Source organism: Enhydra lutris, unplaced genomic scaffold (assembly GCF_002288905.1).
Source record: "Enhydra lutris kenyoni isolate GAN:26980312 unplaced genomic scaffold, ASM228890v2 scaffoldscaffold22, whole genome shotgun sequence".
In the NCBI taxonomy this organism is placed as follows: Eukaryota; Metazoa; Chordata; class Mammalia; order Carnivora; family Mustelidae; genus Enhydra; species Enhydra lutris.
This window is the reverse complement of record NW_019154106.1, coordinates 16,155,055-16,182,895: the sequence shown is the minus strand read 5'-3', so window position 1 is coordinate 16,182,895 and position 27,841 is coordinate 16,155,055. Positions and strand designations below refer to the sequence as shown.

The following is a 27,841-nucleotide window of genomic DNA, read 5'->3' as shown; positions in this document are numbered from 1 at the left end:
GAAACTAAAACTCAAGTCGGAACATGACACTTCTCTACTTAAAACCTTCCAAAGGCTTTCCACCTCCTTGGAGTAAAAGACAAAGGCTTTACAATTGCCTAAAGGCCCTACATGTATTGCCTGCTCATCTCCCTAACTCAAGAAATGAGGCTGTCAGAGAACATGCACTCAATACATGGTTGCTGAAGAAATGATATATTTAAGCGTGCCATGATTTATTCAATATTTTGCACCTGAGGTTCAAAACCAATGAAACAGCAGAGCAAACAAACAACAATAACAAAAAAAAAAAATAGGGGCGCCTGGGTGGCTCAGTCATTAAATATCTGCCTGCGGCTTGGGTCAGGATCCTAGGATCGAACCCCGCGACCCAGAGGGAAGCCTGCTTCTCGCTCTCCCACTCCCCCTGCTTGTGTTCCCTCTCTCACTGTGTCTCTCTCTGTCAAATAAATAAATAAAACCTTAAAAAAAAAAAAAAAGAACTTCTCTGGTTTTTCTCTGAAATGAAATTTGTTACCTGGATTCAATATCAGACAGAGAGATGTCACTCCAACTTCCTTCTAAATCCATATCTTGTCCAAGTTCATTGAATTTCTTATGGATCTCCTGTTGTAAGAGCTCTTTAAGCTCTGCCAAACACTGCATGAACTGTGGAAGTGGAAAAAAGAACATTTTTGATTATCCATTGATTTATTTATCAAATATTTACTAAGTATATGCTGAAAGGCACTTTATTTATTGCTGGGAACATAAAGATGAGTGGGCTGTCACCTCTGTTAATAAGGACATGTTAACATATAAATTACATGAGCGGTAGCAAGTGTTTCTAAGGCAGAACATCAGTGAACACTGCTTTAGGTACTTTTCCCTGGCTATAGACAATAATAAGCTTCTTAAATAATGCAAAGTTCTAACTTATTTTATTTTTTTTGAATAGCAAAAAAGGAAACATTAGAATGGGGTCATTCAGACTTTGGCCCATGCCAGATGTGATTTCACAGGCCATGCTGTGGTCGCATTCTCCTTTAGATATGTTTTCGTAAACAGTTGCACCCAGAGCAGTCTGTGTAAGTGTCCCCGGGGCCATCTGAGAGGGGGCATGAGAGAGGAGTTAGATAGAGCCCATGAGCACAAACTCCCTTTTAAGTAGCTGAGCAATAAAGGGAACTAAGAGTACCCTCCTGCCTCCGCTGGAGAAACATGGCCGGATGAAACCCACGCAGGAGTCAGGACTGGGGCGGCTGAGAACACGTGTGGTTGACGGGAAGAAGTAAGAAGACGAAAAAACCGAGGACACAGAAAATGGAGGAGGGAAGGAATGAGGCATGACATTAGGGAGGCCGCGGAGTGGGGGCTGGCAAGTGCGTAAAGGGCAGGGTTGGTTTTGGAGAAGAGAAAGGACCCTCGCTTTTCCGAGAAGCAAAGTGAGAGAGAGGTGTGCTGATGGATAGTCGGCAAGAAGGCTCCTACCTTCTGGGCGAGTTATGAGGTCTTACCATTGGTGGAGGGTGTGCGGGCTGGGGGCTTTCTTACTTTCATTGATAATAAAAACTTAAAAATGATAGTAAGAGGAAAATAAAGACCACCTATAATCTCACTGGGCTGACCTCGGACCCATGTAAAACTGATCACAGTAGCATCACCACAGTTTTTGAAAGCCCATTTTTACCTTGGTTCGGTCAGGATCACAGAAATCCAGAAGGGTGTCACAAACATGGTAACCTAGAGACTTTAGATCCTCAGTGGTAAAGTGAGTATCTCTTTTATTGCCTGAAAAAAAAATCATAAACATTTCTTATCAAATCTGAATGAGCAAATGCGGTCTAATTTATGAACACCTCCTTAACAACACCATCTTTGATTCTAGAATATTGTGCTTCTGGACAGGGTCTTTCTCCCTGTAGTTCTGGCTTGGTTCAGAAGAATCTTGACAATGAGGAAAAGTCTGCAGTCACATGGCTATAGTTACTGAAGTTTTACTCCGTGGTAGGCGCTGTGCCAACGGCTTAATGCACATTAGCTCATTGGGTAGGACCTACAAGGCGGGTGCTACTGTTATTGCTAAGTTAAAAAAAAAGAGGTTCACAGAGTTAAGTGACTTAGCCAGATCCCAAGTGGAGCTGAAAGTCAAACCCGGAGCTGCCTGACTCCAGGTCCTGAGCAGGCACTATGCTATGCTGCCCCATCAAGGGTAACATTTCGCCCTCATATTTAGGTTGGTCAAATTCGGCAGAAGGTGCAGTTAGGAAAATCAAGGTCAGTCATTTTTCCAGTGTTCGAAAGGATTTCATGCCCTCCGTGCTTTGCTTGGCTTCCCCTTACCAGGCTGACCTATGACGTACAAGAGAGCTTACCCAGGGTGGACCCCCCAAAGGTGGACTCCATGGTGTAGCTGTTGAGGATCCCCATGCGCCACATCACGACTCGGCCTGTGCCTTCCTTGCACTTCTGCACCTTAAAGTTACAACTCTGAAAAGAGAACTAAAGAGAAACCCAAATCCACCGCTAAACATAAACTAGCAAACACAAGATGCCTTAGAGTCATTGACAGGATACGAGAATGGTTTCCCAGGGATCTGTATATTATTTCTTTTTTTTTTTTTTTTTTTTTTTTAAAGATTTTATTTATTTGACAGACAGAGATCACAAGTAGGCAGAGAGGCAGGCAGAGAGAGAGGAAGGGAAGCAGGCTCCCTGCTGAGCAGAGAGCCCGATGCGGGGCTCGATCCCAGGACCCTGAGATCATGACCTGAGCCGAAGGCAGAGGCTTTAACCCACTGAGCCACCCAGGCGCCCCTGTATATTATTTCTTAAAGTATGTTCCATAAAATAGCAATTCTATGGGATGTTAACAGGTATTACAGAGGAGAAATGAGTTCTACAGTCATGTTGCTCAGGAGGAGGAAGGACTAATAAAATTACACAGACTTCCTGTGCAAGACTTCTCAGAGCATTTAGTATGTTATTGTAGACTGTGAATCTCCAAAGCAGAGAAGGTAGATTCTGTTTCTTACTGCCTGTGACCTTTTCTTCCCCTCCCCACCTTTCCTGGGGACATTTTGCAGGACTAGGGTGCCTTGAACTCCTGTTTGGGAATGCTGGCTTACTTTGACATTCAAGACACTAGCTGAGTTCTTGTCTTCCTTAGTCAATGGATGGGAAATTACCTTATGTGCTTACCTTATCTGGTGCATTTTTGCTTAGCATTAAAGGAAAGACGCGCTCGTGAAGCCAGTACTTGCGATCGTTGCTATTACAGCCGTACAAAAAGATATTATTCTTGCGGCTGTGGCCATGGAAATCACAATACAAGAGAACCTCCCTTTCTTCCAGAAGTCTATTGAGGGGGGCAAACAAAGGACTTAGTAGACATCCAAATACATGACAATCATCAAGGATCTACGTTTGTCTTGCTACTGTCCCTCTAAAGAAAATGTCAACCCCTTCAAAGAACCCTATCTCCATTCTTGGCCACTGCTGTAAACATGCTACCAGCAGTCCTTGCGCTGACGGTCAGAGGGACTTGGGATGGAAACACCCTGCTGTTGAAGGGAGTGGCGGATAGGCCTTGTGTAAGCTAACAATGAAGTGGAGGAAATCTAGGGGCAGACCTGGTGAAAGAGGGGCAGAAGTAGGGGCGCCTGGATGGCTCAGTCGTTAAGCGTCTGTCTTTGGCTCAGGTCATGATCCCAGGGTCCTGGGATCAAGCCCCACATCGGGCTCCCTGCTTGGCAGGAAGCCTGCTTCTCCCTCTCCCACCGCCCCTGCTTGTATTCCCTCTCTTGCTGTCTCTCTCTGTCAAATAAATAAATAAAATCTTTTAAAAAAAAAAAAAAAAAAAAAAAGAGGGACAGAAGGAGAGAGGTGTAAGTGCCCAGATGAAGAAAAGAAACAAAGAAAGCCTGGGTCCCTGACTTTCCAGCACCAGTTCCTGTAAGGCTCAGCTCCTCTGTCTCCTCCTCACCCAGACACCTGGCTCAATCTTCCAAACATGGTCAACTTCTCCATTAGGAGAAGGAGGACAGTAACGCCACGCACTCACAGCGTGAGGGCACTGTGCTAGACAGATGACACGGACCCTCCCATTTCCTCCTCACAGCTAACCACCCAAGGCAGGCGAGCTGAGCCCCACTCTACAGAGGGGAAAACTGAAGCACAGAGAGGTACGATCACTTCCAAGTCACAGAACAAGCCCGAAGCAACACCAGGTCTCGAAGCCAGGCCTGTCTGACTTCCAAGCACATGCTCTTAGCCATTTTGCCTACCAGCCCCACACGACTCCCCCCCACCCCACCCCCGCCACAGATACGGTTATGAGGTGTGTGCGCTCACATATTCTTCTGTGCTGTGGTTCCATTTCCGGTAAGGTGGGTGCCATTCCATCATAGCCTTCAACTGCTTTCACAGAAGCTTGGAAAATATTAACTGATTTACTTACTATTCTTTCCTTATGAGAGGCAATATAAGAGGTAATAAAGAACTCAGACTCTGGAACCTGAGAGTCTGTGTTCAAATATCTACTCTGTCACTTTTTAGCTCTGTGACCTTAGGCAAGTTGCTTAACCTTTTGTGGACTTAATTTCCTCACCGTTTACATACGGGGGATACTGAATGTGCCTGCGTCAGAGAGTTAATGTGAAGACTCCATGGGTCCTGTGTGTAAAGCACTGAGAGTATCACCTGTCCCCTCTACACAAATACTGCCTGATTGTTAGGTGCTGGTATTATTACTACACAGGCCTCATGACGAAGGCCTATGAATTTCTCTGACTTCTGAACTCTCTATTCCATTGTTTCACTAATAAGAGAAATGCCTCTTGCTGAAATGTTGCATGTTCAGTTTCAGCCCAAAGGTAAAACAGGACTGGGGGTGCCTGGGTGGCTCAGTCAGTTAAGCGTCTGCCTTCAGCTCAGGTCATGATCCCAGGGTCCTGGGACAGAGCCCCGTGTCGGGCTCCCTGCTCTGCGGGGAGTCAGCTTCTCCCTCTGCCCCTCTCACTGCTCATATTCTCTCTCTCTCAAATAAATAAATGTAATCTTTGAAAAGAAAGATAAAACAGGACTTAAAAGTTTGGAACTGAGCACACCTATATGACTGCAAACAGAACAGTAAAGACAGTCTCCGAAGCCACGCCTGAGTCCTACGTAAGAAGAGCCCCCGCACCCATCAGACGGTGCTCACAGCATTCGGAGGAAGATCAACAGATCAAGGGGCTCACCTTTTGATCATGTTCCTGGTGTACCAGATGCAAGGGAAGGACTCCTTCAGAATGGTTTTATAATGCCTGTTTAAGTCCCTTCCTGCCAGCGAACACCGGTAATTCCCCACAATCACTCCATCTGGATTTAGCATAGGAACCACTTTGAAGATAAAGATATCTCTGAGGAGCTGGGCATCTGGGGAGTTGCTAAGGATGAAGTCCAAAAAGCCCTTCATGATCCACGAGCCATTACTTTCTCCAGGGTGGACTCGGGCGCTCAAGACCACAGCTTTCTTTGCAGCCGCCTCTTGCGGGGTCCGGGATGGGTTGGTGATGGTGAGCAGGTAGACGGTATTTCCTGCTAGGCTCCTGCATAACGTTCGGAGTTTGCAGAACTGAGACTGGACCGGGTTATTCGCCACAGACAGCAGGTAGCACTGCAAGTCAGTGTACGTATATGGGTAGAAGTGAGCAAAGAAGCAAGTGTCCTGGTCATGCGGAAACTGGATGGTCCACGTAAGACAGTAAAAGGGCTGCTGCCCATCCTCCGTGTTGTTCTTGAAGTACCTGATTTCCTTTCCTTCTCTCCTCCAGCCAATGTTGTGGGTGTCGGCATCCAGTTGGGAGTACATGAGTGGCTTCATCCCTATAGTATAAAGGCTCTTGGGTTTTAGCAAGTTGACAATGGTGAAGCGGTAGGTCACATCTTTTCTAGTGTTTTGAACCCGAAAATAAAACCACTGAGTGTGTTTGTTTGTGTAGAGGTCAGTTCGCAAGGTGAGTTCATACTCATAGGTATCTCTGTAATGGAGAAAATTGAAGACTGTCTCTGTCACCTCACATCCCTCCCCCCTCAAAAAGCAAATCCAAAAAAGTGTTGTTTCCCCCTGGCAAAAACAGATCTTATTACAACAGGAAAGACTGCTACATTAAGCCTTAATTTTCTAATTTACATGGTCCCCCTACTCATACTATAAGGCTGGCAGAAATTTAGGTAAAGAAAGTTTGCTTGGGGGTGTTGCTTGGGTGGCTCAGTTGGCTAAGCATCTGTATGGGTTCAGGTCATGATCTCGGGGTCCTGGGATTGAGCCCCGTGTTGGGCTCCTTGCTTGGTGGGAGCCTGCTTCTCCCTCTCTCTCTGCCTGCCTCTCCCTCTGCTTGTGCTCTCTCGCTGTCTCTCTCTCTCTGACAAATAAATAAAACAACTAAGCCACCCAGGCATCCCTAAATAAAATCTTTTAAAAAAAGAAAAAAAGAGGGGCGCCTGGGTGGCTCAGTGGTTTAAAGCCTCTGCCTTCAGCTCAGGTCATGATCCCGGAGTCCTGGGATCGAGCCCCACATCGGGCTATCTGCTCAGCAGGGAGCCTGCTTCCCTTCCTCTCTCTCTGCCTGCCTCTCTGCCTACTTGTGATCTCTCTCTCTGTCAAATAAAAAAAAAAAAAAAGAAAGAAAATGAATAATATGAATTATTAAAAATAAGGAGATAAATCTGTGGTACTGTCATAGGAAAATAAACAAAATTTATTAAGTGGCAAAAAGCAACTTGTAAAACAGTACATATACCATCATGCTATTTTAAAAAATAAATAATTTCTGGGGTGCCTTGGTGGCTCAGTCAGTTAAGCGTCTGTCTTTGGCTCAGGTCATGATCCCAGTGTCCTGGGATGGAGCCTTGCATTGCGGGGGGTCCCTACTCAGCAGGGAGTCTGCTTCTTCCTCTCCCTCTGCTACTCTACCTGCTTGTTCTCTCTCTGTCTCTCTCTCTCTGTCAAATAAATAAATAAAATCTTATTTTTAAAATTTTTTAAATTTTTATTTATTTTTTTAAGATTTTATTTATTTATTTGATTTTATTTACTTATTTGATAGACAGTAGACAGAGAGGCAGGCAGAGGGGGTGGCGGGGGAGCAGGTTGAGCAGAGAGCCCAATGTGGGGCTCGATCCCAGGACCCTGGGATCATGACCTGAGCCGAAGGCAGAGGCTTTAACCCACTGAGCTACCCAGGTGCCCCAATAAATAAAATCTTTAAAAAAAAAAATCATTTCTGTATATTATACATAACAGAAAGAGGGGGGAAATTATTGCATATATACTCAACTGTTAACAGCTGGTGTATCTGGGGAGGTATGATTATAGGACTTCATTTTTTTAATGTTATGCATGTTTATTAACACAAAACATTTTTAAAGGGTTTGATTTATTTAAGTAATTGCTACCCACAAGGTGGGGCTCGAACTCATGACCCCGAGATCAAGAGTCACATGCTCTACTGAGCCATCCAGGTGCCCCTATTAATACAAATTTTAAATGAGCACTAATTTCTTACACAAGCAGAAAAAACAATGTAGGTAAATTTTTGCTCTGGGGGAAAATGAGTCACAATTATTCCATTCTTCTTCATCCTCATGACCATTTCTTACCACCTCTCTCTTTTTCAAAAACACTACTGACTCCTTATATGACTCCTGAAGACAAGGCTCAGCCCCTCCAGTTATCGCCCCCTTGGGAAATTCCCATTACTCACACTCTGACGGCTTTTTGCAGATTCCCGCTCTCAAACCTTGACTCAAACAGGAGAGTATTATCCTCGGGTCCCTGCAGTGTGACGGCAAGCTCCCTGATAATCCCTCGCTTGCCTCCCACTCTGGCACTGGTGAAATAGGAACCTTCAGTGGGCACTGCGGATGAGACAGACATATTCAGGGCAGGTTCCACTTAGAACCCATTCATCCAGCCAATATTTACTGAGTTCTTCTGTGTGTTCGATGCCATTCTAGGTTAACAATAATGAATATTCAGATTTCCGTGCTTGCTGAGATTTTTAATTTTAAACTTTGTGGATTTCTTTGAAGACCTTTAAGGTGTTGTATGGCTGCATGGCCTGTGCCCTTGGCATCTCAGATACTGTTTGTACGAATTTCAGCCCTAATTTAAAAGCGTGTTTTCAAACAAATGATATTACACATAGAGCGTCTAAAAATATTTACATTCTTAATCCTAAAAAAAGGTACCTATTTATTAATTTAAAAAAGGTAAAGGATGGGGTGCCTGGGTGGCTCAGTTGTTAAGCATCTGTCTTCAGCTCAGGTCATGATCCCAGGGTCTTGGGATCAAGTCCCACATTAGGCTCCTTGCTCAGTGGAAAGGATGCTTCTCCCTCTCCCACTCCCCTTGTTGTGTTCCCTCTCTTGCTGTCTCTCTCTGTCAAATAAACAAATAAAATCTTTTAAAAAAATAAATAAAAAATTTAAAAAGGTAAAGGAAAAAACAAAAAAGAGAAAATAAAGTATACTCCATATAATTTTTGGTATATCCTTCCAGATTTAAATATAAAAAAAATTAGAAGTTTGAGAATTGGCATGTGTGAATTAACTTAAGAAGGGAACAAAAATATCATATTAATTAGAGAAAAGAAAAGGTTATGATTGAAATTTTATCTTTAAAGTGATGTTAAAACAAAATATAAAATTTATTTTATTTACAAAATTTAGTTTATAAAATCTCTTTCTATCCTTTTGGTGGGGGTTGCAACTTTAAAAAAATATTTTATTTCTTTATTTGGGAGGGTGGAAGAGAGAATGTGTTTTGGGAGGGGCAGAGAGAGAGAGAGAATCTTTAAGCAGACTCCCTGCTGAGTGCAGAACCCCAGGTGGGGCTCAATCCCATGACCCCGAGATCACAACCTGAGCGGAAACCAAGAGTCAGATGCTCGACTGACTGAGCCACCCAGATGCCCTTGTAATTTGTTTTTAAAGATATTATTTTAAGTAATCTCTACACCCAACATGGGGCTTGAACTTACAACCCCACGATCAAGAATCATATGCTCCACTGATGAGCCAGCCCAGTGGCCCTGGATTGCAATTTTTTAGACAAATTCAGTGAGACTGCCATATGACATCTTTGAATTTTACAGTTACTTTTGCAGAACTATTTTATTTATTTATTTATTTATTTATTTATTTGACAGATCACAAGTAGGCAGAGAGGCAGGCAGAGAGAGAGAGAGAGGAGGAAGCAGGCTCCCTGCTGAGCAGAGAGTCCGATGCGGGACTCGATCCCAGGACCCTGAGATCATGACCTGAGCTGAAGGCAGAGGCTTTAATCCACTGAGCCACCCAGGCGCCCTGCAGAACTATTTTAAGGCTTCATAGTTTTCCCAAGGACTGTGTACCACAGTAGTCTTATCATTGTGTCTAGAAGAACCTGTTTTGTCATCTTTTGTTGATTTTCTCCTTGTTAACAGACAAGAAATTTCTAGATTCTCATTTGTCAGTGGCTTTGCAAGTGATTCAAGTAATTCTTCAACATTAATCAATTTCATAAAATCTTGCATGTCCTGTAAGGATAATTTCACTTTGCAAATGATTTTTACTGTACTTGCATTATATTGTCAGATATTAATATTATCCACCAATCAGCTAGTGACTGATAACAACAAAGATGCTGACCATGGGGCAGGATAGGTGCAAGCATTAAGTAGTAATATGCATGGGGCCTTATTTTATTAGTCATTTCATTAGCAAATATATTCATATTATGATGACTTTTGGTTGACAGGCAACTCTATCACTGTAGAGACTCAGGTAATAAACATTTAGATAATAAATGAGAGCAAAAGAGAAAGCAAACATACAAAGAAGTGCATAATAGAAGAAAGCAAACACAGAGGAGGCAGGAGCAGAAGAGACCCCAAGAGTACACATAACTGGGGCACCTGGGTGGCTCAGTGGGTTAAGCGTCTGGCTTTGGCTCAGGTCACAATCCTGGAGTCCTGGGATTGAGTGCCATGTTAGCCTTCATGCTCAGCGGCGAGTTTGCTTGTCCCTCTGTCCCTCCCCCTGCTCATGCTCTCTCTCTCTCTCTCTCTCAAATAAATAAATAAAATCTTTTAAAAAATTTAGAGCACACATAATCCGATTAAAAGCTGGGGACCCACATGGTCCACTCTCTTCCTAGAACCACAGAGTATAGACTAGCAACCAGGTACAATTAATATGGGAGTTTTAACATTCTTTTGAGTTTCTCAGGCAACAATAAAGATGATCTAATTCATAGCCCACAGTAATATTTCTCAAAAAAACAAAACTTGTTTCTTTTCTCTAACATTTTATAGCATGTAAACTGACAAACTCCCAAATTCTCCCTGGAGTCCCATCTTCTTGGTTTTCTGTTTCTTCATTCCTCCAACAGGGTGGGCTCAACTCTTCCTGAAGAATACAACACACAAGACCAAGACCACTGCCACAACTGTGTGTTAACAGGACAGTAAGAGGGGTGCCTGGGTGGCTCAGTGGGTTAAAGCCTCTGCCCTCGGCTCAGGTCGTGATCCCAGGGTCCTGGGATCAAGCCCCGCATCAGGCTCTCTGCTCAGCAAGGAGACTGCTTCCTCCTCTCTCTCTCTGCCTGCCTGTTTACTTGCGATCTCTGCCTATCAAATAAATAAATAAAATCTTAAAAAAAAAAAAAAAGGCAGGACAATAAGAATAACTCACAAAAGCTGCCCTTTCAGGAGAATGAGCTTTCAGCCCTAGGGTTTCCTCCTATGCGGAAATGTCTCTGAATAGAACAGATGAAGCAATGTGGATTCACGGTCTTCTGGTTTACTGACAATGACCACAAGCAGGTCAGCAAGAGGTAAAACAGACTTTTAATACCCAAGACTTTCTTGAGGTGGCAGGAGAAATACATTCTCCATTATTTATAACTTAAATCTACCCACTTAAGATCTTACACTTAAAGTCTCTCCAAAACCTCCTTAGACACACCAGAAGGTGGAGTTAGATAAACTGTGAGTTTCTTCACCTTATTCCCTTCACTGCATATAGCTTTTTCCAACACAGTATTACTAACATGAGAGCTCATCATCAGGGGAACTGGGAGCAGAGAATATGCAATTATATCAAAGTTAGTTGTAGAAATGTAAACATTACAGTCCCTCCCTCCTACCTCTGGTTGTTTCTCTAAAAGCCTCCCCTGATTTCATTGACTTGATACACTTTATTTCTAACTCAACTTGGTACATATTCTTCCTCCAATAAAATCGATTTCCTTTCTGGGGCGCCTGGGTGGCTCAGTGGGTTAAGCCGCTGCCTTCAGCTCAGGTCATGATCTCAGGGTCCTGGGATCGAGTCCCGCATCAGGCTCTCTGCTCAGCAGGGAGCCTGCTTCCCTCTCTCTCTCTCACTCTGCCTGCCTCTCCGTCTACTTGTGATCTCTCTCTCTGTCGAATAAATAAATAAAATCTTTTTAAAAAAATCGATTTCCTTTCTGATCATTACCTATGTAGCAGAGGTTGATTTTCAAATTGTGAGAGTACTTTTCTTGTTTTATATTTTTTTGAACACATCATTTCCCAACCTCAGAGAACCCTTAAGAAGTTCTGATTAGGGGAGCCTGGGTGGCACAGTCAGTTAGGTGTCTGACTCTTGTTTCAGCTCAGGTCATGATCTCAGCATCATGAGATCAAGCCCCATGTTCAGCTCCATGCACAGCACAGAGTCTGCTTGAGATTTTCTCTCCCTCTCCTTCTGCCCCTCCTGCTCATGCTTTGAGCTCTTGGTTTCTGTCTCTCAAATAAATAAATCTCAAAAAAAGAAGTTCTGATTAGCTCTTGTGCTTTTGTGTGCAGTAAGTATCAGATGATTTTTAGTGATGACAAAGGATGCCCTTTTTTTTTTTTTTTAAGATTTTATTTATTTGTCAGAGAGAGAACACAAAGCTGGGGGAGGGAGAGGCAGAGGGAGAAGCAGGCTCCCTGCTGAGCAAGGAGCCTGTTGCTCTATCCCAGGACTCAATCCCATGACCCTGGGGTCATGACCTGAGCCGAAGGCAGAGGTTTAACTGACTGAGCCACCCAGGCACCCCAAAGGATGCCCTTATTGGCAGCTTCTTTACCTTGCCATGTCCCCTCCCTATTACTAACTTGGCATCTTGACCTTATTAATTCAAAGCTACTTCCTCTTCCTTGGGAAGGTTCCTATTACATTTCCAGGTTCATTACTCTTGAATATTATATCTCCTTTTTTTTTTAAAGCAAATTTTTATACCATATCCTCATAGGGAGCTTGAACTCATGACCCCGAGAGCAAAAGTCCCATCCTCTAGCATGCTCTAATGACTGAACCAACCTGGCACCTTATCTCCTTTCTGTCTTAGATGTTATGACCACCAGCTCCATATCCTACCCATCACTTGTTAGTCTTTATTTTTATTATAGCTATTTTAGTTAGTGTGAAATTGATCCATCCTTTCCATAAATACCCTTTTCAAGCAGAGGAATTCTCTTCTATTCCTAGTTTTCTGAATGTTCTTATGCTTTTTCTGCATTAGTTGACATGACTGTGTGTTTCTTCCCTTTGTTCTATTAACGTGGTGTGTCGCATTGATTTTCTTAGCTTGAACCACCCTTGCATTCCTGGTACAAATCCCCTTGGTCATGTTATATAACCCTTTTAATAAGCTGTTGGATTTCGTTTGCTAGTATTTGTGTTTCTTTAAGATTTTATTTATTCATTTGAGACAGAGAGATACAGAGAGAAAAAAAGCAAGCACGAGCAGGGGGAGAGGCTCAGGGAGAGGGAGAAGCAGACTCCCCACTGAGCAGGGAGCCTAACAAAGGTCTCGATCCCAGGACCTACATACCATGACCTTAGCCAAAGGCAGACGCCTTACCATCTGAACCACCCAGGTGCCCCTGTTTGTTGGTTTTGGTTGAGGATTTTTTTTTTTTAAGATTTTTTATTTATTCATTTGACAGACAGAGATCACAAGTAGGCAGAGAGGCAGGCAGAGAGAGAGAGAGAGAGGAGGAAGCAGGCTCCCTGCTGAGCAGAGAGCCCAATGCGGGGCTCGATCCCAGGATGCTGAGATCATGACCTGAGCTGAAGGCAGAGGCTTTAAACCACTGAGCCACCCAGGTGCCCCTTGGTTGAGGATTTTTTGTATTTATATGTGTAAGGAATATAGTTTTCCTGGGATGTCTAACTTTGAATACTAGCTTCATAAACAGTTGGAAATATTTCCTCCAGCTACTATTTTCAGAGTCTATGAAGGATTAGTACTATTTCATCTTTAAATGTTTGATATAATTCAAACAAGCCCTGTCCCCAACTGGCCAAGGAATTTCTTTGCAGGAAGATTAAAAAAAAAAAAAAAAAAAAAAAAAGGATTTATTTATTTATTTATTTATTTTAGAGAAAGAGAAAACCCATGAACAAGTGAGGGGAGGGGCAGAGGGAGAGAACATCAAGCAAAGTCCCCACTGAGTGTGGAGCCTGAGACAGGGCTTGATCACATGACCTACGAGACCATGTCCTGAGCAGAATCCAAAGAGCCAGACACTAGCTGGCTGAGCCACCCAGGCACCCTTTTGCAGGAAGACTTTTTTTTCAAGTTTTGTTTTGTTTTGTTTTGTTTTTTTGGACACAGAGATAGAGAGTATGAGTAGGCAGAGCAGCAGGCAGAGGGAGAGGGAGAAGCAGGCTCTCCACTGAGCAGTGAGCCCGATGTGGGGCTTGATCCCAGGACCCCGGGATCATGACCTGAGCCAAAGGCAGCCACCCAACCAACTGAACCACCCAGGTGCCCCTGCAGGAAGATTTTTAATTACTAATTCAACTTCTTTGTTTTAGTCTATTCAGACTTTTAAAGTTTCTTCCTGAGGGGCGCCTGGGTGGCTCAGTGGGTTAAGCCTCTGCTTTCAGTTTGGGCCCTGATCTCAGGGTCCTGGGATGGAGCCCTGCATCAGGCTCTCTGCTTGGCAGGGAGCCTCTTCCCCCACCCCCCGCCCCGCCTGCCTCTCTGCTTACTTGTGATCTTTGTCAAGTAAATAAATAAAATCTTAAGAAAAAAAAAAGTTTCTCCCTGAGTCAGTTGTGGTAATTTGTATTTTTCTAACAGCTTTTCCCCTTCTTCTATGTTGTTTAATTTGTTGGCATTAAGTTGTACCTTGTAATTCTTTTGATTTTTGTAGATTTGATGTTTCTGTCCCCTCTCAATCCTGATCTTGGTAATTTGTATCTCCTCTTCTTTTTTCATGGTTGGTCTAGCTACAGTTTTGTCAATTTTGTTGATGTTTCCAAAGAACCAATTTTTGGTTTGATTTTCCAGATTATTTTCCTGTTTTCCATTTTCACTGATTCCCATCCTTATCTTTTTTATATCCTTCCCTCTGGTTGCTTTGGACTTAGTTTGTGCTTATTTTTCTAATTTATTAATGTGAAAGCTTAGGTAATTGATTTGAGATCTCTCTTCCTTTCAAATATAGGCATTTAAAGCCATATGTTTACCTTGCAGTGCTTAGCTGCATCCTTTAAAATTTTGATATGTCATTTTATTTTCACTCAGTTTAAAACATTTTTAAATTCTCCTTATGATTTCTTTATCCCATGGGTTACTTAGAAACGTGCTGTTCAATTTCCAAATATTTGTCCATTTCCCAGATTTCATTCTGTTGTTGATTTTTTTTAAGATTTTATTTATTTATTTGACAGACAGAGATCACAAGGAGGCAGAGAGGTAGGCAGAGAGAGAGGAGGAAGCAGGCTCCCTGCCAAGCAGAGAGCCTGATGCGGGGCTCGATCCCAGCACCCTGGGATCATGACCTGAGCCGAAGACAGAGGCTTTAACCCACTGAGCCACCCAGGCGCCCCCTGTTGTTGATTAAATTTTAAGTAAGTTCCAAGCCCAGCATGGAACACAACATGGGGCTCAAACCCATGATCCTGAGATCAAAACCCGAGCTGAGACCAAGAGTAGGACGCTCAACCAACTGAGCCACCAAGGCGCCCACTGTTGTTGATTTCTAATTCAATTTTATTGTGGTCAGAGAATATATTTTATATGATTTCAATTTTTTAAAGTGTATTAAGACTTGCTTTACCACCTAGCATATAATGTATCCTGGGGAATGTACCATGTGTCTTTGAAAAGAATGTATATTTTGCTATTGCTGTTCTACACATTTTTTTAAAAGATGTGGATTCTAAAAAAAAAAAAAAAAAAAAAAGATGTGGATTCTACTTGTAAGAAGCCTACAAATTAATGGAAATTAATTAACCACATAGGAAATGATAGTCATATGCACATACTACAAAGTAATCACTAAAGTACACACAGAGATGGAGAAAAGAAGAGCAAGTTCCCCGAATATCCAATATCTGATTTTTAGGAAGGGGAATGACACAGAAGAAGCTCTAAAATGGGCTTAGAACTCTTTTTTTTTTTTTTTAAGATTTTATTTATTTATTTATTTGACAGAGGGAGAGAGAGAGAGAGATCACAAGTAGGCAGAGAGAGAGGGGGAAGCAGGCTCCCTGCTGAGCAGAGAGCCCGATGCAGGGCTTGATCCCAAGACCCTGAGATCATGACCAGAGCCGAAGGCAGAGGTTTAACCCACTGAGCCACCCAGGTGCCCCTCTTTTTTTTTTTTTTTTAAGATTTTATTTATTTATTTGACAAAGAAACACACAGTGAGAGAGGGAACGCAAGCAGAGGGAGTGAGAGAGGGAGAAGCAGGCTTCCAGCTGAGCAGGGAGCCCGATTCAGGGCTGGATCCCAGGACTCTGGGATTATGAACTGAGCCAAAGGCAGATGCTTAACAACTGAGCGACCCAGGTTCCCTGGGCTTAAAACTCTTAAGACGTAATACCATCATTTTAAAAAAACAACTGAAATTTTAAAGCTGACTGGCCATGAATATCAGGGTTCCTATTTAGGTTGGTTTGGAAAGACTGTTTATTTATCACTAAACTACAGATTTTTAAAAACCACTGTTATTACAGAAAACATGTTTATTATAATTTTGTCATGATTAATCACTGACTGTTCAGTGTAAATAACAATACCTGAATCTAATTGATAGACAACTGTGCCTTTTTCTTCTCCTACAATTTCTGGTAATTTTTCATTTCCTGTAGGTTGATAGAAATATTCTGGTTGAGGTGGAACCCACTCTGAAAGAAAACATTAAAAAGCACAAAATAAGAAATAATATAAAAGGTACTTTATCCAAAAGTAATATACAATTATAATAATTATTATTCAAGTGACTAGTTTGGTTGAATCAAACCAAATCCCACCCCAAGTTTCCGATTTGTTTGTAAATTTATGTCTTGCTTCTTTCCATACACACTATGAGATGATTTTTAACAAAAAGCATATACAACAAAAGTATAAACTTTAAATAGAAGAGTTAAAAATAAGCCAGAAAGGTCAATATAGTTGACCTATAACAACTCTCTAAAATTTGGCCCTGAGCTACTTTTAATTTATTTTTATTTTTTATTTTTTTAAGATTGTATTTTTAAGTAATCCCTACACCCATCATGGGCCTTGAACTCACAATCCCAAGATCAAGAGATCAAGAGTTGTATGCTCCACTGATGGAGCCAGCCAGGTGTGCCGAGCTTCTTTTTAAAGTCAGGAAAATAAGTTTAGCTACGTACTTCTTTATTACTATAGAGGAACAAGTATATCAATTATTTCAGGGGAAACAAAATTTTTTCATTAACACTCAATTCTAAAAATTTCTTATATGAGACTTGGGCAACTTCTCAGTATTATTTTAAGTACAGTAGTCATTGATGAACACCAAGGGCATACAAAAACACAACTGAAATTTAATAATACATTAGAGGGATTATATACCTGATCAAATGGTATTTATTCCAGGGATCCAAAGATGGTTCAACTTCTGCAAATTAGTTAATGTGATATACCACAGTCAAAAAATGAAGGGTAAAAATCATATAATCATTTTGATAGATGCAAAAAAAAAAAAACATTTGGCAAAATTCAACATCCATTTATGATAAAAACTCAACAGAGTGAGTATAGAGGGAACCTCAACATAGTAAAGGCCATATATGAAAAGTCCATAGCTAAAAGCATACTCAGATGTAAAAAGCTGTGGGATGCCTGGGTGGCTCAGTCAGTGAAGACCTGCCTTCAGCTCAGGTCATGTTCCCAAGGTCCTGGGGTCGAGTCCTGCCTCTCTCTCTCTCTCTCTCTCTCTCTCTCTCTCTGACAAATAAATAAATAAAACCTTAAAAACAAAATGTAAAAGCTGAAAGCCTATCTTCTAAGATCGGGAACAAGGCAAAGATGCCGACTCTAGCCACTTCTATTCAACATAGAATTTTAAGTCCTTGCTAGAGCAATTAGGCAAGAAAAAGAAATAAAAGTCATCCAAATTGGAAAGGAATGAGTAAAACTGTCAAACTGTTACTATTTGCAGATTACATGACATGCAAAAAACACTACAGACTTTTTTTTTAAGATTTTATTTATTTGATATAGAGAGAGATCAGAAGTAGATAGATAGGCAGGTAGAGAGAGAGGAGGAAGCAGGCTCCCTGCTGAGCAGAGAGCCCGATGCAGGGCTCGATCCCAGGACCCTGAGATCATGACATGAGCTGAAGGCAGAGGCTTAACCCACTGAGCCACCCAGGCGCCCCATTAAACTTGATCGAAAAATCGTTAAAATAAATAAATTCAGTAAAGTTGCAAGATACAAAATCAATACACAAACATATGTTGCATGTTTATACACTAGTAATGAACTATCAGAAAGATAGTTAACATAAGATAAGGAAACAATCTCATTTACAATTTTATCAAAAGAATAAAATTCCCAGGAATAAATTTAAATAAGGAGGTGAAAAAGTTGTATATTGAAAACTGTAAGACGTTAATGAAAGAAATTAAAGAAGATACAAATAAGTGAAAAGATATTCATGGATTGGAAGACTTAATATTTTTTAAATGTCCAATGGCATTTTCATAGAAATAGAACAAATAATCCTAAAATTTCTATGGAACCATAAAGACTCTGAATAGCCAAAGGAATCTTGAGAGAAGAACAAAGCTGGAGACTTCATTTTTTTTTTTTTTTCATTTTTTAAAAAAAGATTTTATTTATTCATTTGTCAGAGAAGAGAGCACAAGCAGGGGGAGTGGCAGGCAGAGAGAGAAGCAGGCTCCCTTCCTAGGACTCTGGGATCGTGACCTGAGCTGAAGGCAGACACTTAACCAATGGAGCCATCCAGGCACCTCTGATTTTTTTTTTTAAAGATTTTATTTATTTATTTGATAGAGAGAGACAGAGATCACAAGTAGCAGAGAGGCAGAGAGAGGGAGGGGTAAGCAGGCTCCCCGCCGAGCAGAGAGCCCGATGTGGGGCTCGATCCCAGGACTCCGGGACCACGACCAGAGCAGAAGGCAGACGCTTAACCAACTGAGCCACCCAGGCGCCCCACCCCTGATTTTTTTTTCACCATGGGGCTTGAACTCACGACCCTGAGATTAAAAAAAAAACTAAATGAAAAAAAAAATCTATAAAAAAATTACACACACAAAATAACAAGTGTTATTTACACTTACAAATAACAAGTTTTAGCAAGGATATGGAGAAAAGGGAACCCTTGTGTTGGAAATTAGGTTAGTACAGCCACTATGGAAAAATAGTATGGAGGTTCCTCAAAAAATCAAAAATTGAACTACCATATGACCCAGCAATTCTATTTGTGGGTATTGATCTGAAGAAAATGGAAATACTAACTCAAAAAGGTACGTGTACCCCCACTGCAGCATCCTTTACAATAGCAAAGATATGGAAATAACATAAGTGTTCATCAATGAATGAATGGATAAGGAAATTGTGGTATAAATATACAATGAAATATTATTCATCTATAAAAAAGAATGAAATCTTGTCATTTCTAACAATAAGGACAGACCTTGAGGACATTATGGTAAGTGAAATAAGACAGAGAAAAGCAAATATTGTATGATTTCTCTTACACACTGGATTCAAAAAACAAACAACAAAACAAAACAACAACAACAACAAAAAAAAAAAACAAGCTCATTGGTGGTTGCCAGAGGTGGATAGGAGAAATGGGTGAATTGTTTTTGTTTCTTCAGTTCAAGATTTATTTATTTATTATTTCAGGGGGAGGAGCAGAGGGAGAGAGAGAATCTCAGATTCCCGCTGAGCAGAGAGCCTGATGTGGGCATCAACCTCACGACCCTGAGATAATAACCTGAGCTAAAATCAAGAGTTAGATGCTCAGCTACCTGAGCCACTTAGGCACCCCTGTTTTTTCAGTTTAAATAAACCTGAATTTAAAAAAAATAACTAGCTCAAGGTCATTCAGTTAGTAGGTAGATCTGGGCCCAGAACCTCACTGGAATTACTCCAAAATCTGTCCTTAAATTTTTTTTTTTTACTGCTTCTAATGTTATCTTCTGATTGGCTGAGCTTAGAAAAAAAAAAAAGAACAAATAATAAAGGCACAGCTCAGTAATAAAACAATGCTAAATTCTTATCTTTAAGGTGATAGGGAGTGATGAGGCTGTCAATTTGGCTGAAACCTTAAGGTGCTTGTTATTAAATTTCCTTGAAATTAAAAAAATAAGTGTATTTTTAAATGATCTTTTTAAAAGATCTAGTGCTAGGGTGTCTGGCTGGCTCCGTCAGTAGAGAATGCAACTCTTGATCTTGGGTGGTGAGTTCAAGTCCCATGTTGAACATAGAGTTTACTTTAAAAAAAAAAAATCTCATGCTTTAGTGGATTACCCCTGCAATAATGTGATTATTAAATTCCAGTTTCCCACTTTTTCCCCTCTCTTGGAACTGAGTCTAAAATCCTCACAGGAATTTTCTTTGCCTATTTTATATAGGAATAGCAAAATCCCACTGTTCGTCCAGATCAACTTGGACTTTAATTCAAAAATTGTCCAGGGTAGGGACAAATGCTCTTAGGACTTCTCAGCTATTGTACCAACTCAAAATGCCATCCCTCCGCCAGATTTTCAAACACCTAAAGAGCAGTTCTGTGCCCAGTTAAGATGTTGAGCACATCCCTATATTTTCAGCTTTAGCTCTTGTCTTTCATGCTCAGTGCTCCCTGGTTGCTCAGACAGGCCAGGCTCTTCTTGCATGTCCTCTAACTGGAATATTTTCTCTCAGTTGGATCACTTGTAACTTACCAGATCTCAACTTACATGTCAACTCCTCAGAAACCCTCCCTAATCTTCCAGGCTCAGGTTAAGTGTTCCTAGAGGGACCAAACTCTAGGCAATGCCCTCCGTATATCTTCAGCATCCCTACCAGTACGCGAACTCTGGGTGTCTCCATCTTGTTCATCATCATTCTATAACATGAGTGCTGTACATACCATACAGCAGAGGCTTAATGAATACATACTGAATGAATAGCATAAGAGGGAAGTGTGAAAGTAAGAAACATCCAGTTGTTTATCTAGCAGTCTAAAACAGAGACACAGTGCTTGATAGGCACAAGTGTTCCAGCCTTTAGAAAAGTCTCCACTTTTCAATGGAACCACCTTAGAACTGCCTCATATAATGAATGCTAAAGGTTGTACCTGCACCACCAATAGCTCAGAGATATAACCAGCAATCTCACAAAAATAGTCTCCACCATTCCCATTAAAAAAAACTCCAACAAACTTGAAATACAATTAAAAACAATAACCACTATGTTCTGGTACATATAGTATTCATCAGTTATACCAAGGCTGGTAAAAATACAACTCATAAAACTCAACCAACCATATTAATACTGAGACAGGAATACTAGAAAACAGATTTAAGTATTGATGTATTTTGGCCTCTAGAAAGATATCCTCCCATTCCAATAACCTCAGAAGCATCTGAGTTTACACAGTAGTGTAACTTCTTATTTTGATCAGTATGTATCAGTTTCCCAGGGCTTAATCATTTCAGGACTGTGCCACCGACTGGGTGGCACAGTTGGATAAGCGTCTGCCTTCAGCTTGGGTCATGATCGTGGGGTTCTGAGATGGAGGCCCACAGCAGGCTCTCTGCTCAGCGGGGAGCCTGCTTCTCCCTCTCCCTTTGCCTAATTCTCCCCTGCTTGTGTTCTCTCTGTCAACTAAATAAATAAAATCTTTGTTTTAAAAAAAACAATGTCTGTCAGAACAGCAGTACCACGACACATAAGTCACATTACCGATATGACAAAGGCTTTCCTTGATGACCTCACATTCTATTGGCCATCTTGGAGCCTGCAGTGGCCCGCTGCTGGAGAAGAAGGCAAAGAGGTCTCGTGGTTCTCGAAGACATGGCTTTACTTCTCCAAATTCATCATGAAGAAGTTGTCTGCTCTTAAGTGGTGAACCAAGCATGAGGGAATCTGCAAGGGGAAAGGGAATGAGTGAATGGCTCTCTTTTCCTCTCTGGGGACTTGGCTGTTCAACCATGATGACTAACTTGAAGCACTGTATTAGAATATGAGCACAGGGGCACAATCCTAGACTTGTGTCTCCTTTAAACAGAAGATTCAGTCTAGGATTACAGCATCGAAATTACAAAAAGTTACATTAACATTTTGTGTAGTCTATTAAATATTTAAATGTAAAGCTCAAAGAAAATTTTTTGTATTTTTTTTTCCTTAAGATTTTATTTAGGGGCGCCTGGGTGGCTCAGTGGGTTAAAGCCTCTGCCTTCAGATCAGGTCATGATCCCAGGGTCCTGGGATCAAGCCCCACATTGGGCTCTCAGCTTAGCGGGGAGCCTGCTTCTCTTCCTCTCTCTCTGCCTGCCTCTTGGCCTACTTGTGATCTCTGTCTGTCAAATAAATAAATAAAATCTTCTAAAAAATAGATTTTATTTATTTATTTGACAGAGAGAGAGAGAGAGAGAGAGAGAGAGAGAGAGCACAAGCAGGGAGAGGGACAGAAGGAGAGGGAGAAACAGGCTCCCCAATGAGCAGGGAGCTCCACGTGGGGCTTGATCCCAGGACCCTGGGATCATGACCTGAGCTAATGGCAGATGCCCAACGACTTAGACCCCCAGGTGCCCCGAAAATTTTTGTCTTTTTTTTTTTAAGATTTTATTTATTATAAATAGAGATCACAAGTAGGCAGAGAGGCAGGCAGAGAGGGGAAACTGGCTCCCTGCTGAGCAGAGAGCCCAAGGAGGGGCTTGATCCCAGGACTCTGAGACCATAACCTGAGCCAAAGGCAGAGGCTTAACCCACTGAGCCATCCAGGAGCCCCAATTTTTGTCTTTTAAATCAAACAATGTCATATTATTTTTGCTTAGAGAGAGGCAAAAGAGGAAACTTATTTCACCCATTAGCATTTTAGAGAAAAATACCTAAGGCTTATTAACTACAGTGAAACAATCTACAAATTAATTTTCAAGATCAAAAAACAGTGGTTGGGAGGACAGAGAGACTAATGAAGAGGGGGCCAACGGGAAGGGAGGGAGGTGAGCAGGGCAGGAGAGAAAGATGAGCTCTTGGGAAACAGAATGAGAAAAAAGGGAGGAAAAGAGGCTTCCAGGGCAGAGAACAAGAAGGCAAATGAGAGGAAGAAGGAAAAGAAAGGAAAGGTGAGAGGGAGGAAAGGAAGAAGGTCCCTGGGTGTGGGAGTGCAAGATCTGGCGGGGAGAACAGTGAGTGAAGACAACTCCCAGAAAGCAGTTTGAGTTTTCAGGTCTGGAAGGACAAGGAATACCTCTGCTCACAGCCTCTATCTGTCTGTGCACAGTGGAAGGTAGACAGGTGGGCCCTAGAAAAAGGAAGGAAGAGGCACGGTTTGTCCTAAGGATCTGTGACTTTTTTTCTCTGCTCTCTTTCCCTATCCCTTTCACTGACCACCCCCCCAACCCTGAGTTAGGGCCCCATTTATCCTTTTCTTTCTTTCCTTTTTTTTTTTTTTTTGAAGATTTTATTTATTTGAGAGAGAGAGAGCGAGCACACAAGGGCGTGATGGAGCGGGGGTTGCGTGGGAAAGGGAGAAGCAGACTCCCTGCTAAGCAGGGACCTGGGACCCTGGGATCATGACCTGAGCCAAATGCAGACGTTTAACCGAATGAGCCACCCAGGTGCCCTCATTCCTTCTTTAAAATTAAAAAAAAAAAAAAAAAAAAGAAAAAGATTTATTTATTAATTTATTTTAGAGAGCCTGTGGTGGTGGGGAGGAGCAGAGGGAGAGGGACAATAAGACTCCATGCTGCGGGCAGAGCCCAAGGCAGGGCTTGATCTCATGACCCTGAGATTAAGACCTGAGCCGAAATCAAGAGTTGGAGGCTTAACCCACTGAGCCACCCAGATACCTGTCTTTTCTTAAAAAATTTTTTTTTTAAATTTCAGGGCTCTATTTTTTCTATCTCTTAATCTTTTCCCTAGTTTAATGGGGGGAGGGAACAATAATCATTTGAAAAGATGGTAAAATTGCTCCAATCCCCTCATAAAGAACTGTAAACCAGTATGATAAGGAGATACTAGTTTACTACCTAACAGACAGGAAAATCATTTGTGTGTTTTCACATTCATCCCTACACAGGTGTAAGTAAACAGGTACTCTAAGAACCTGCTGGCAAGAAGGCAAACTGGTGGGGTGCTGGGGTGTCTCAGACTCTTGATTTTGGCTCAGGTCGATCTGAGGGATCAGGCTCCATGACCAGCAGGGAGTCTGCATGAGATTCTCTCTCCCTGACTACCCCTCGTGCTCCTGTTCTCTCTCTCTCTCTCCCCACTCTCTAAATTAAATAAATAAATCTTAAAAAAAAAAAATGCTTTGCTGGGGCACCTGGGTGGCTCAGTCAGTTGAGCATTGGACTCCTGATTTCGGCTCAGATCATGATCTCAGGGTCCTGGGATTGAGCCCCACCTCAAGCCCTGTCCTGGGCATGCAGTCTGCTTAAGATTTTCTGTCTCCCTCTGCCCTTCTCCCTGCTCACGTTCTCTAAAATAAATAAAATCTTTAAAAAAAAAAAAAACACTTTGGGGACACCTGGGTGGCTCAGTTTGTTGGACGACTGCTTTCAGCTCAGGTCATGATCCCGGAGTTCCGGGATCGAGTCCCGCATCGGGCTCCCAGCTCCACGGGGAGTCTGCTTTTCCCTCTGACCTTCTTCTCGCTCATGCTCTCTCTCACTGCCTCTCTTTCAAATAAATAAATAAAATCTTAAAAACAAAACAAAACAAAAACACTTTGCGTGGCACCTGGATGGCTTAGTTGGTTGAGCATCTGCCTTCGGTTCAGGTCACAATCCCACGGTCCTGGGATCAAGCCCCATGTCTGGCTCCCTGCTCAGCCAAGAGTCTGCTTCTCCCTCTCCCACTGACCCTCCTCCCCCAGCTCGTGCCCTCTCTCTCTCTCAAATAAATAAATAGATAAAATCTTTAAAAAAAAATGCTTTGCTTCAAATATGATAAAAAAAAAAATCTTCTGGGGCGCCTGGGTGGCTCAGTCATTAAGCATCTGCCTTCGCTCAGGTTATGGCCCCAGGGTCCTGAGATCGAGCCCCACATCGGGCTCCTGCTTGGCGAGAGCCTGCTTCTCCCTCTCCTACTCCCCCTGCTTGTGTTCCCTCTCTCACTGTGTCTCTATCAAATAAATAAAATCTTTAAAAAAAAATCTTCTTCATGCCAATGAGCAAAACATGAATAAAAGAAGCCCTATCATTTACTACACACTAAAACTCATTCACATTTTGTTACCTCTACCAGCGGATTTTGAATTTCATGGTGTTTATGATATTGAGGCTTGCAAATATTTCTTATTATTATCTTGAGTGTCAGTAAATGTGGCAGGAGGAAACGGAAGAGGGGCAATCAGCTGGCTCATAAGCCATCCTACCCAGATGAGTTTCCTTTGCTCAACCCCTGCCTTTCTACTCCCTGCCAGGAGCTGTGGGACACAGAATGGAAGAGCCTTCAGGGCACTGGGCTGTGGGCAAACATCTGAAAATGGAATTACTGCATCAAGGGTTACGCAGAAATTTCTAATAAGAAAATTTCCCGGGCGCCTGGGTGGCTCAGTGGGTTAAGCCTCTGCCTTCGGCTCAGGTCATGATCTCAGGGTCCTGGGATCGAGGCCCACATCGGGCTCTCTGCTTAGTGGGGAGCCTGCTTTCTCCTCTCTCTCTATGCCTGCCTCTCTGCCTACTTGTGATCTCTCTCTCTCTGTTTCAAATAAATAAATAAAATCTTTAGAAAAAAAAAAAAAAAAAGAAAATTTCCCAAATATTGCCAAATTGTCTTCCTAAAGTAGTCGACCCATCCACAGCCCTAAGCAGTGTAGGAGAGTGCTCCCCCATACCCTGACCTATATGTATAGGTGTAATTGGAAAATTATTTTTGCTCAAATCCCATTAGTTAAAAAAATGGCACCTTGACAATTTGGTTTGTATCTTTAATTAGAGGTGAAATTGAGCATCTTTTCATAAGCTTATTGACTGTGTGTGTGTGTGTGTGTGTGTGTGTGTGTGGTTTTTAACATACTTTTCTTTAAAGATTTTTATTTACTTAACAGAGACATACCAAGAGAGCACAAGTTCGCAGAGCAGCAGGCAGAGAGGGAGAGGGAGGAGACTCCCTGCTGAGCGGGAAGCCTGATGTGGGGCTCCATCCCAGGACCCTAGGATCATGACCTGAGCCGAAGGCAGACGCTTAATGACTGAGCCACCCAGGCACCCCAATTGTGTGTGTTTTTTAAAATATTTATTTATTCATTTTAGAAAGAGAGAGCTCCCACTCATGCACGCATGCATGCAGAAGGGGCAGAGGGAGAGAATCCCAAGCAGAGCCCCAAAAAGCACAGAGTCTGTCGCAGGGCTCAATCCCATGACCCATGAAATCATGACCTAAGCAGGAACCAAGAGTCAGACACACAACCAAATGAGCCACCCATGTACCCCGACTGTGTTTATTTTTACGAAAAGCTTGCTCATGTCTTTTGCCCACCTTTGTATTTGGCCACCTTTTATATATTGACTTATTAGAGCTACTATATTAAAGAAAATAATCCTTTGACATATCTGTCACAACCTTTTTTTAAAGTTTGTTATTTTGCTTTATTAACGGTACTTTATGGCTTTTGGGTTTTGTGTCATTCAAAGGTTTTTTTTTGTTTTTTTTAAGATTTTATTTATTTATTTCGCAGACAGAGATCACAAGTAGGCAGTGAGGCAGGCAGAGAGGGAGAGGAGGAAGCAGGCTCCCTGCTGAGCAGATAGTCCGATGCGGGGCTCGATCCCAGGATGCTGGGATCATGACCTGAGCTGAAGGCAGAGGTTTAACCCACTGAGCCACCCAGGCGCCACCATTCAAAGGTTTTAACTGGAAAAAGGACACAATCAGATTTGCACATAAAAAAGAATAATGCTGTGTGGAAAATGGCTTGAAAGGGGTTAGCATGAAACAAGAGAAGAATTCAGGAGACCAATTATTGAGGCTGTTTCAACAGTGAGAAATGATGGCAGCCTGAACTGGGATTAGGGAGGATATGGGGAAAAGTGAATTGTGATGTTTGGACGGTTATATATTGAGGGAGAAATTCATCTGTACTCCTGCCTTTAGATTCCAGGGGAACTTCTGAAATCCTTGTGAAAAATTATTTTTCGGGGTTGCCTGGGTGGCTCAGTCGGTTGACTGTCCAACTCTCAGTTTCAGCTCAAATCATGATCTCAGGGTTGAGGGATCAAGCCCTGCTTTGAACTCCAATCCAAGTGGGAAGTCTGCTTGTTCCTCTCCCTCTGCCCCCACTTCTTGGTCTTTAAATACATATATACATACATATATAAATATATTATATAAATATATATATATATTTTTTTTTTAATTATTTTTAAGCTAGCTGAAATTGGTTTCCACCACTCTTACACAAAGTGCCTTAACAAATATACCCGCCACAATTGTGTAAAAATCAGTGTGCTATTCTTGACCACGATGTCTTAACAAAGTTTCCCATAATTTGAAGAAAAGTAATCTGGAATGTATAGTATTTTAATTTAAACCTATAATCCAGGAATGCCCCAGTGGCTCAGTCGGTTAAGTGGCTGCCTTTGGCTCAGGTCATGTTCCTAGATCCTGGGATCTAGTCCCGCATGGGGCTCCTTGCTCAGTGGGGAGCCTGCTTCTTCCTCTGCCTCTGCCTGCCACTCTGCCTGCCTGTGCTCTCTCTCACTCTAACAAATAAATAAAATCTTTAAAAAATAAAATAAAATGAAATAAACCTGTAATCCAAAGTGGATCTAGGTATAACATTTTTGAGTGATGTCAGAAACTGGCCAAGGCTACTCCTCTGGCTTTCCCCGTGTTAGGCCATGTTCTCCCGAATACCCCAAGAAGTGGCTCAAGGCAGTGAGGTTTCTGGGGCTCATACACACTGACCATTACTCACATAGTAGCTTCTCCTTTTGCAGCGGGTCTGGTATCACATCCTCTCTTTCCCCAAAAGAGCCACTCACCAGGTAGCGAGGATTATTCTTCCAAACATGCTGGTGCGTGGCTGAGTTTGGTAAACTGCCTCTCTGAGCTACAAATACACAATGTAATTAAAAGTGCTGGAAGGCCGCTTCATCGCCTGTAACATCTAGGTCAATACCCAAACCGCTACTACTACCAAAACTGCCACTACTTCTGTTACTACCCATCACCACCACAGGTCTTTACAAAGAATACATCCCATTTTCTAAAGAGCTTTCATATTCTGATTTCCGTGAGTTAAGCACATATTCTCCATTTTACAGTGAGGAGAGACTTGAGAAGCAGCATGGTGGGGTGGAAAGAGCAAGGTGCCCAAAGCTGCTTTGTCTTGAGGGCTCTGCTGAATCTGGCAAACTGGAAATTCAGTTTTC

At 42.1% G+C, this 27,841-nt stretch overlaps 1 protein-coding gene across 1 annotated transcript in view; it reads right to left on the bottom strand.

Moving 5' to 3' along the window:
* LOC111149824 (ATP/GTP binding protein like 2) overlaps window positions 1-27,841 on the bottom strand; it is a 40,432-nt gene that overhangs the window by 10,795 nt on the left and 1,796 nt on the right. Inside the window, exons 4-13 of the mRNA XM_022507117.1 lie at window positions 27,385-27,519; window positions 22,711-22,764; window positions 21,201-21,383; window positions 16,051-16,158; window positions 7,728-7,881; window positions 5,220-6,002; window positions 3,181-3,337; window positions 2,355-2,481; window positions 1,670-1,770; window positions 518-648 (exon numbers count right to left, since the gene is read on the bottom strand). Coding sequence (XP_022362825.1) covers window positions 518-648; window positions 1,670-1,770; window positions 2,355-2,481; window positions 3,181-3,337; window positions 5,220-6,002; window positions 7,728-7,881; window positions 16,051-16,158; window positions 21,201-21,383; window positions 22,711-22,764; window positions 27,385-27,519 — 1,933 coding nt within the window. The remainder of the gene's footprint in view (window positions 1-517; window positions 649-1,669; window positions 1,771-2,354; window positions 2,482-3,180; window positions 3,338-5,219; window positions 6,003-7,727; window positions 7,882-16,050; window positions 16,159-21,200; window positions 21,384-22,710; window positions 22,765-27,384; window positions 27,520-27,841) is intronic.